This window comes from Equus asinus, chromosome 13 (assembly GCF_041296235.1).
Source record: "Equus asinus isolate D_3611 breed Donkey chromosome 13, EquAss-T2T_v2, whole genome shotgun sequence".
Taxonomy (NCBI): Eukaryota; Metazoa; Chordata; class Mammalia; order Perissodactyla; family Equidae; genus Equus; species Equus asinus.
In genome coordinates, this window is record NC_091802.1 from 61402408 (window position 1) to 61412997 (window position 10590).

The window sequence follows — 10590 nt, forward strand, 5'->3', positions numbered from 1 at the left end:
ACAGACTTCAGCGTGTGCTTCTCCCCTGGAGGAAACACTGGGCCAGGTGTAGGGGTGCTGAGGGTGTCCTGCTGCCTCTCTCAGGTGGGCGGGGGTCACGCAGGTTGACCTTAGCGTTCTTTTTTTTTTTTTTTTTTTTTTTTTGAGAAAGATTAGCCCTGAGCTAATGTCTGCTGCCAATCCTTCTCTTTTTGCTGAGGAATACTAGCCCTGAGCTAACATCCGTGCCCATCTTCCTCTGCTTTATATGTGGGACACCTGCCACAGAATGGCTTGATGAGCGGTGCCATGTCCGCACCCAGGATCTGAACCGGCGAACCCCGGGCCGCTGAAGCAGAACATGCGCACTTAACCACTGGCCACTGGGTCGGCCCCGACCTTAGCACTCTTGATACCAAAGTGTTATGTGTATTTTTTGGTACTGTAAAACATCTCAGACCATGACTGCCTAAAACAAAATGTGGGAAGCAACCAGGCGTGTAAGAGGACAGAAGTGAACTCAGGTAAAACTGCCCGTTTTCGCCTACCCTCAGGGCAGAGCCCCTCCCTCAGTTTTGGCCTAGATTGTATACACAGGGCACACACTCCCCTCTCATACCCAACATGCACCATGAGCCTCGACCAGAAGCAGCTGTAAACAAAACAGACTGAAGGGGGAGTACTGTGGAGCTACTTTTGGGGCATCAGGAGTGGAAAGAGGAGTTGGCCCCCCGGCTCTGCCTGGTAGTCCACTCCGTTTTGATAAAAATTTGGTGTCTACCCAAGTCCTTCACCAACATAAGTAATTTAAATTTAAACTTAAATTCTGCTATTTCAGGTTTTTTATCTATCGTCCCAACCAGATCTGTGGAAGGTGGAAGCATCTGGGGCACATTCCTGACCAGTGACCACCACAGAGGGCAGCTGCACTCCCTCTACAACACTACAACATTCAAGTTCAAATCTGTGTTTTTTGCGAAGTTCCACAGCATCTGTGCCTCAGTCTCCTCATTCGTGACACGAGGCTGACCGGCACCTACTGCACAGGACTACTGTGGCAGCAAACATGCCAATGAATGTAAAAAACACTTTTAACAATACCTGACACTAATATGCGTTTTTTTTTAATGCCAACTCCTCCCCTAGGCAGACTGGCTTACCGAGCACAGCAGGTTTCTTTAGCTGGGCACACCACCATCATCCAGGCAGCATCTTGGACGACCCTGTACTACAACCTAGAGAGTGCAAGGCAGCCTCTTGGCTTTGAACTTTCTCCTACGATGCCAGCAGTGTCACCAGTTGCAGGTAAGCCCAGAACGTGGCATAAAAAGATGAGCCACAATTAAAGATACTTGTGCCCCTTTATAGTGACAAGTGGTCTGCACGCACCCACACGAGACATGATGCAGAAGGCTGGTCAACAGCAAAGCCAAAAGGTTTCTGGACAGAGGGGATTCCTACATCCTCTCTGCTGGTCCAAGCTTAATCTCCATTAGAATGAGTTCACAGAACGCTACCAGAATTATATACTCTGCTTTCCTGGACATAACCTGTTTGCTAAAATAGAGATCTTTACATCTTGATGGTACCCACCAAGTGCGGATCTGAAATAGGAGGAAAATCTGATCTATGTGTGGGGAACGACCAGACAGGAGACGGTCCATTTCTGGAATCCTGGTGAGTTTCTGGGATCCCAGAGAAGAGGCACAGGAAGACCAAGAGAGCAAGTGATCCTTCACATCCTAAAGCAGGGGTTCAAAATGGGAAGCAACGTCACACCCTGGGATATTTAGCAACATCTGGAGACATTTTGGATTGTCCCAACTAGGGCAGAGGGCTGCTACTGGCACCTAGAATGCTGCTCACCATCCTACGTGCAGAGGACAGTCCCCACAACAAACGGCAATGGTGCTGAGGTTGAGAAATCTTGTTCTAAACCAAGTAACTCTTCACTTCAGAATCTCAGTCTGCTGAACCAGTTCCTATCCCAGGGCCTCAGTGGGCCATTTTCCTTGCCTCCGCCCTTGGGCACCCCCAGCTTGCGAGTTCTCACAGAGATGCTGCTCCTTAAAACTCAACAAGGCTTTTAAGCTGGGAGATTTCATTCAACCCCCAGCACCAGGCTGTTCCCCAACATGAAGGCCACAACCTGAGTCACTCGGTTCTACTCGTCACCACCTTCAAAGCTGTGCAAATGTCCTGAATGCCTGAGAAGCCTGCCCTCTGCTGTGGGCCACCAGAGGGCAAGCTCACTGGCTGGGTCCTCTGCTGACCTCTCCCTGGGACCACAGGGGCCAGGGAGTTTTCATCCCCATGTGCCAGTCAAGAGCCCACAGCTTTCTCTGGTCCCATGAAACCTGCGACAGGATGCACCAGACACCTCCTTTGCAATGGGCCCCACAGAACTGTTTGCATCGCCCTGAGGTGTATCTGCTGCTAAAGGGACACTGTGCCATGTAAACTGAGAAACACTGATTTCTAGTTGCAGCACACATTCAACTGCTTTTGTAGAGGAAAGACGTCAAAGTCAAATCACCAGTTCTCCCTTTCCGCCTGACAAAAGGGCTCATACAGACTATGAAGACAAGCTTTCCCTCAGCAAAGTGCTAAGAGCACCCCCTCCAACTATGAAAGCACCACTGGGGCTTCTGACTTGAAGGGTTTCCAAAGAGGAAGCAGCACAGTCATTCTTCAGACACAGAGCCCTGCTTCCGAAGAGAGCTCAAAACATTCAGGGCAGAGCCTGGAGCTTCCTGAGCTCCCTGCAGAGCAGCCGGATGCGCCCTTCATCATGCTGCAGTGTCTTCAGGACTCTAAGACCCCAAAAACATCCCCTCCTGCTCCATTGGCCAAACTATTTTGAAGTCCACAGAATTCCAAAAGTTAGACTGTGATCAGTATGAGCACGTCCAACATCACATCCCCTTAGGCCCGGGGGTTTCACAGAAACTAAGCTGGAAGGGGTTGCAGAGGTCACTGAGTTCAAACCCCTTGTTTCACTTAGCCGAGTTTGAAGGGGCCTCCCCAAAGCTGTAAGCAAAGTGTGTCACTGAGGTGGCAGGCACGACAATCAGCAATGTGCTGGAAAAATCAAAATTCATACAAACTCTTGAGTTCAGAGACACTACTAGGTAACGTGAAGCTAAGGAAGGTAGCGCTTACGCAAAAAGCATAAAATCACGTTTCTTTTTGTTGAATGAGGCTCTGTAGGCCTTTCAGCATGTGAAGGCAGACTCATAACTGCACCAGGGTGTGGACGTTTCCCTCTCTTTCCCAAAATAAACCAGAGGCTTTGCCTCCCAACACATTCCCCCTCATCAAACACAACCCTGGTTTTCTCTCTTAACAGGTAAATGGCATACCTCCTCCCTGCATCATTTTGTAGATTTTGCTCTCTATGTGGAGCTGAGGGTGTTTGGTTTTGACACATTCAAGCTTGATGGCAACTTCTTCTCCTGCAGCAATGTCCGTACCTTGGCAAAGAAACAAAATCAAACATTAATTATCTGGTGTCTACCACCCAGCCCAATGCTACAACACGCTGGAGAAACAATAAGCACCATTTGAGTCTTCCACCAAGGACCAAACAACAGATGCTCTCTATTTCCCAGCACAAGATGGTGTCAGTGGTCGAAAAACCCCTGTGGAAAATTACCCTTATTTTCACTTTTTAAAACAGAAGTATTTGATATGTACAGGAAGTCATATGTGGCATTCCATCACCCACTTCCATGTCCCCCCTCAGATAATGTCACTAGGTGACCGGACCCAGAGACAGGCCAATAATGCAGTTCTCTCCTTAGGACTCTCATCTTTTCTGGTCTGAACCTTCCTACCCAGCCTGTTGGTCACCCCTGCATTTACCCAGCCAAGGCCAGACTTGGAGTCCCAGGGTAACTCTGTGTGTTCCTGCACCACAGTCTGTGTGCATCCGTTTCTCCACGCTGCCAATAGGCCCATTTGGGTGTGTGTCAGCCTTTCTCTAGACGGAGGGCTGAGTTTTTATCAAACACTCACACAGCCTCAGCTCACCTAGACTGGGTATTGAGCCACACACATCTCAACAGTCAGAGCACTTCTCAAGTGGGCTTGGTTCCCACAAAGTGGCATAAGTCATTACTAACCCATCACAGGCCAGGCCAAGGGATGCCCAGGGAGGCTCAGCAAACCCCTCTCTTCCTGGGGACAGGACATCACTGGGCGTTTCTTCCTGATGCTAGACCAGGAGGGTGAACTCTGTCTTCAAAGCCCTAACTATATCCATACAACATAGCCCTGTCACACAGCTTTTTTCAGTTTCCTGCTAAAATACCTCCCAATTACCAGCCCATGAGTTTAAAGGCAAAATTAAAATTTTTATCTAAAAATCATTGTATTTCTGCTTTACTCTAGTAAGAAACTGCAAACGTGACAACCACCACCCCTCCAGGATGCACACAAATGCCACCAATGCTCAAGTTCCGATCTGACCCAAAGCTGTGTCTACAAGACCTTCCTCAAGGAGCTTTAACTGGAGAGAATGGGAAAGAAGTCTCACGCAGAACATACCCAACTCTCCTCTTGCTCTCCTCAGAGGTTCCTTCTAAGTATAAAACACTTCAATCCCTCCCAGCAGTATAGTTATTTGTGAATGAATTAACACTGGTTCCAGCAGCCCAGAAAGAACCCAGGACATGTCCTTCCCAGGGAGACTGTAGTGCTGTGCAAAGCAACCTGGCCAGTCGTTGGCGACTCAGTTTCTCTCGCCATCTGAGTTTAGCAGGGAGATCTGCAGTCTGTTTCACAAGGGAGTTGTGGAGATGTGTGGGTAAATGGTTACAAATCACTTTGAGATTCCCAGACAAAACACAGAGTAAAACGGGCAAGCATTACAACAATGATACATCTTCAGGAGGGCTGCCTGCTGGAAGTCATGTGTCCAGTAAATGCCCAAGAACCAGAGCAACAGTCTCCTCTTGTCTGCTCAGATGGCTGCATGAGTGTGGCCCTTTCTAGAGAGCCTGGATCCAAAACCGGTTGCCGATACCAGGGTTCCATGGGAATAACCACCATTTGATCACTGCCAGTGACCATTCTAGATTTAAGAACTTCATTTATCATTCCACAAAGACTCTTTTGGGCACTCAGAAGAAAGACAGGCAATACATTTTGTTCCTCCTGCCTGCAGTTGGGACAATCTATCCAATTACAAGAGAAATGACTTCATCGTTAAATGTACTGTGCAAATGAAAAACGAACTCAGAGTTCCTGTGAGGACCTGGAACTCTGAACTGAACTCGCCAGCCCAGGAAGAAGGGATGACTCATCTTACTAATCACATCAGCAACTCCCTGCTCCCCAGAGCAAGAGCCTAGCCTCTGGGGGGAGCACTCTTGCCCCTCCAATTATGTCAGCAGTGCCGCCTTGTCAAGAGGCAGGGCCTCAATGACAAGACAGCCTGGGCCCATGCAGGCTATCTACCAGACTAGCACCTTCCAGAAGGAAGAGAACATTTCTAGCTCCACTCTACCATGGCTGATAAAGCTAACGTCTGACAGTCATCCTGGCAATACTAACAGCCTTGGGGACAAACGATCACAGGCATCTGTGGAACACAATATGAATTCCATCCTCCTATCAATGCTCCAGTCCTCCCACAGGATCACACGAGCAACAGAGCCAGGCCTCTGCAGGATCACAGAAGATGCAAAGGTTGCCCCAAGTCTGATGACTCAAAGAGGAGAGGCTGGATGTGGCCTCTAGCACACACTCGTCTGGGAGGTCTTAGCCCACGGGAGAAGTACCAAGCAGCAGAGCTTCAAGTTCTGTGCATTCCATGGGAACCAAACTTCACAGGCTACTGAGTAAAACTGAGGTCCACCAGCGTGCAGCCCTCCAGCCCTGCCCCTGCTCCAGGCTGACCATGGCCCCTGTGCTCCACTGGTGGTGTTGCTCCAAGTCTAGTCCTCAAACTGCCACCAGTCCACAGAGGGACAAATACAGGACAGTGAGGAAGCACCACAGAGCTCCAACAGCAACATGACATGCTGCAGCATTTTAATTTTATTTTACAGAAGTATTCGTCTCCAACAGATTGGAAATTACAAAACCTGGTCCTTCACCACAGGTAACTTTTAGAAGTATGTACTTCTAGATGAGGAACAAGAATTTAGAAGATACCACTGAGCTCTGGGTTCCAGGTTCAGGACAAGTCAAAACCAAGTAGCGTGTACAGATTCACTTACACTGTCTGCATCTCCTGAGGGGTTTTGATCTCCCAACAACCCCAACTCTTCTGTGCAGCTTAACAGCCCCAACCAGACAAGAGTCCCCGCACAAGACAAAATGTTCATCTATGTTTAGACACAGATCCATGCTGGTCCTAGGAAAAGAAAACTATGTCCCTCAAGTTGAGCAGACAAAGGCAGATGGTCAATTAAGAGCACCTAATCCCAAGCTTGTCCCTGATCTGGGCCAGGAAGGTAACTCCCACTGAGGACTGTCTCATCGATGAAGAAACAGGGAGAGGCCTCAGAAGAGCAGGGCAAAGGTCCTCCTCACAGGGCAGCTGTTGACAAGGCAGCTGATGCAGGACCATGACTTCTCATTAAAAATGTTCAGGCCACCACCCGAAGAATGCAGGCAGATGACAATGAAAGCTGCAGCGAGGACAGGCGCCTGCTCTCCTCTCCTGGCCAGCCAGCCAGCCACCATTTTGGAACTCCTACGGCGTGCCAGGTGTCTTGCTAGATATCGCTGAAGAGAAACAAAAGTCAGCAAGGGGAAAACACGAAAATCAAACGTGAAGAGATTAGTAAGCTTTAGCTCCCAAAAGGTCTTTGTGTACATCATGAAGTCAGACCACACAGTCCGTCCAGGTAACAGGTAGATGGACCAAGCCATGCTCTGATAAAGTGATGGAGCAACAGGATCAAGTACAAATGCTACCAGCTGGCAGGAAGAAAACCCCTGTTCTGCCAATCACGAATAGGGTGGGGTCCGAGGACCCTGCTGTCTGCCTCTAGAAGACATGCATGAGAACAGAGCTCCATGGGAACAGGGGGCTCATGCTGCCCCTCTGGCACTTGGCGCCTCACAGGCACTCCACGAACACCAGCTGAACCGAATAGCAACTGTGCCGGCTGGCACCACCACACAGCCTGGGCCCCGGCACACTGCCCGCACACACTCTTCTCCCCTCAGCTCCAGTGGGCACACTAGAGTTTGAAACACACGGTCCACATTAAGATCACTGGTTTTCCCTTTGTTTTCAAATGTATGAGGTACACTGCCAGCAAAGTGAAAGAACTTCTGGTTCCCACTGCCTCAAACACACCAGCTCCAGCAGCAAGGGGGAACAAGCACGTGGAAGCTAAAGCTGAGGACGGCACAGGGCTGAGCAGGCTTCGCCTTATGCCGCCTGCAATTCCAAGTGCAGTGACGTCCGAAGTGTGTGCTGCACAAGGTATGGGAGCTCTGAGGCCTTCCCGGCCTGCCTTTCCCAAGAGCCTTCCGGATCTGGCAAGCTTAGAGGAAGGTAGACCAAGGAGAGAGACTGCACGTTTTGGGGTCTGTGGTAGCTCAAGTCTAGTACATATACTTCCTGAAGCCCAGATATTAGAGAAATAGCCCAAGATATCGCCCTGCTTTGAAGGGGCAATTTGGGGAAGGACTGGAATAACCTAGCAGTGCACAGTGCCGCATGACCATGTCAGCACAGCAGGCCACTGGGAAGGCAGACCAATACTGGGCCTTCTTGGTCGATGAGGCTCTTGGCAAGCTGAAGGACAGCCCTCCCTACTCCCAGTTTCAAACGTCTTGAGAGCACAGAAAGTTCCAGGCAGAAATCCAAGACCCCAAACACCAGGCTCAAAACAAGGTGAACCTACCTGGAGGAGTCAAGGCCTTCTGATCAACAGCAAAAGGGTGGCAGCAGAAATGATTTTAATTGTAATCAAACTAGAACACGTAGGACACACCAATTTTCAAGATCACAACTCAATTCTTTAACTAATGCCTGACTAGTTGCCTAAACAAATAGAAAAAGCTATGCTACAGATGATTCGATCCATCCCATGGTCTTTGGACCAGTCTCTTTGACCCTTAACAACAGTATATGGTGAGCTTCCTCAGATCCACCTTTCTAGCCAAACCTTACTCCAGCTAACAAGATCACTTCACATTTTCTCGGTGAGGTCGTGCGCAGCCTGAAAGGACGGCCCTGTGGGCCAAGAGCCAATACTGACTGAGGAAGATGGGATGTGCCCAACCCCACACAAGAGACTCTTAAGTGCACGCCGATGGGTGGGCTGTGTGTGTGCCCGGAGCCACAGACCACCCACCTCAGGACACAGCCGAAGGAGACTGAGCACAGACCCTTCTGGGACCAGTCAGCCTGTCTGCATCGAGCGCTACCGGTGTGCCCAGCACCAGGGGAGGCATGAAGGACGCAGCGGTGAATAAGCAGAGAGGGTCCCCCACAAAGCTCCCACTCCCGAGAAGGGCTCACACCTCTGTGAATACTCGGTGACAACCGCTCCACGATGCGACTGTCCGAAGCACAGAGCTGTCTGGCAAGGTCTCAGACCAAAGGACGAGAAGTTTCATAATGTCTACTTTCCGATCCCTGCGTAAGAGTGGCTAATGGACTGGCCTTTCAGTACAGTTCCTAAGTCCTAGATTAAAACTTCTGCCAAAATCTATTCTTCTATAAATAAGGCAAACAGCTTGCATTTACCCAGCACTTTGCCTCCCAAAACGCTGCTGAGAAAGCAGCCGGCTGACTACTGGATATAAATATTTAAATAGTAAATTCCAAATGTCTCCGAAGTGTTTCTTACTCAACAAGACAGTGAGGCAGAAGAATAGGTTCAACGGCTCCCCGATGGCAGTGACCGGGCTACCCAGTGGGGTCACCAGGCGCCGGAAGCAGTTAGGAACGACCCGAACACGGCGACTCCTCTCAGCGCTGCCACCCCCAGCCCTGCGTCTCCTCCAGATGACAAGAGGGACGGCTGCGGCGGCGAGCGCACACCCTTGGGTCGTCCGAAAGGCGCAGCCCGAGGCACTGCCCACACCGGAAGCTCTTCCCGAGCCCCTGACAGGTGCGCCGCCCAAACAAAACGCCAGAGAGGGGCTGTGAGCCACACGACACGCGGACCCCCGAACGCGCCGACGCCAGTCCTCCTGCACACCCACCGCGCGCCAGGCGGCACCTCCCCAAACCCAGGCGGTGGGCAACGACTTACACACTGCAGAAAAGTTATTTTGAAATTCCCAACTTTCAGATTCAGGCCCACCTTTCCTCACACACGTGTGTGCGCGTATTCTCTCACTGCACACCCGAAACAATCCAGAACCTTCGAGTCCCACGCGTGTTTTTAGGCTCTACCTTGCGAATTTCCAAAGCCGCGGGGCAGGCGCGCGGGCAGGGCTTCCTGCTCCCCGCCCCTCGTCCTGCCGGCACCCTCACCCCGACCTCGGCCCGTCGCCTGACTCACGCCCGGCCGGGCGCAGGGGCCCGGGACCGAGCTCGGACGCGCGACACGTCCCCAGCCGCCACGCAGCGCCGCCCCGCCGTCGGGGGCCCACGGGCCGGCCGGCCCCAGCGCACGGCCGCACAGGCCCGGGGGACGCGGGAGCCTCGCGCCGGCCTGGGCTCCCGCGCCCGCCCGCACGTGCCAGGACGCGGGACCGCACGACGCCCGACGGCCTGCGCCCGCCCGCGGGGACACCGCCACCCGGGCGCGGCGCGCTGGGGCAGGTGCCGCGGGGCCGGCTCCCACCGCGGCCGCGGCGCCCGGCCCGGCCCGGGGGAGGCGCCTCACCGAGATAGATGTCTCCGAAGGAGCCGCTGCCGATCTTGCGGCCCAGCCGGTACCTGTTCCCGACCCTGAGCTCCATGGCGGCGGCGGCGGCGGCGGGCCCGGCTCGCTCCTGCCCTCCCGGCCGCTTCCTGGGTCTGAGCTCGGGGAGGCGGCGCCGCCGCTGCCGCTACTGCGGGTCCGGCTGCCGGCTCCGCCCCCCTCACGGCCCCGCTTTCACCATGGCTTTCTGGCCGCCCCGCCGCTCCCAGCGCCTCAATACGGGGCGGAGGGGACAGTGCGAGCGCCGCCGCCCCTGCTCCGGGCCCCACCGGCCCCGCTAGCCCTCTCCCCGCCGCGGATGGACTCGGATCTCCCGGGCCTGAATCCCCCTTCAGCTGCCTAAAGGAGCCGCCGCCATCGCGCTGTGACGTCACTTCCCCTAGCAACCCGGTGGGGCCGGGCTGCGCTGCCCGAGGGGCGGGGCCGCGCAGCTCGAGGGGCGGGGCCGCGCAGCCCGAAGGGCGGGGCCGGGGGCGAGCGCACCCCGGCGAGACCCTTTGTCGCTTTGCCCTTCTGTCCGCGAGCGGCCGGGGGCGGGAGCCCGGCGTCCGACCCTGTCCCACATGCAGGCTCCACGTGCTCGCGTAGGGAGCTCGCTTGCCCACACAGGAGGAAGCCAGTGGCTCTTCGCGACAGGCCTGGGACAGGCCTCCAGGCAGTGCCCTTAGCAGGAGGGCACGAGAGGGGCCGAGCCCGTCGCTCCAGGACCCTGGCATCCGCAGCCTCGGGACTCTCCAGGAGGAGGCCGCCCTTCCTGGTCCGGCGG

At 53.5% G+C, this 10590-nt stretch overlaps 1 protein-coding gene across 7 annotated transcripts in view; it reads right to left on the bottom strand.

Annotated features, from left to right (window-relative positions):
• Window positions 1-10201, bottom strand: part of CSNK1D (casein kinase 1 delta) — a 37219-nt gene extending 27018 nt beyond the window's left edge. For 2 of the 7 annotated variants that reach the window (XM_044744255.2, XM_044744257.2), the window contains exons 1-2: window positions 9786-10190; window positions 3342-3452 (exon numbers count right to left, since the gene is read on the bottom strand). In XM_044744255.2, coding sequence (XP_044600190.1) covers window positions 3342-3452; window positions 9786-9861 — 187 coding nt within the window. In that variant the 5' untranslated portion in view covers window positions 9862-10190. Of the gene's footprint in view, window positions 1-3341; window positions 3453-4103; window positions 4234-9785 lie in introns of those variants that run through there. The other 5 variants (XM_044744256.2, XM_044744264.2, XM_044744258.2 and 2 more) reach the window with 5 other exon arrangements.
• Window positions 10202-10590: the final 389 nt, after the last annotated feature.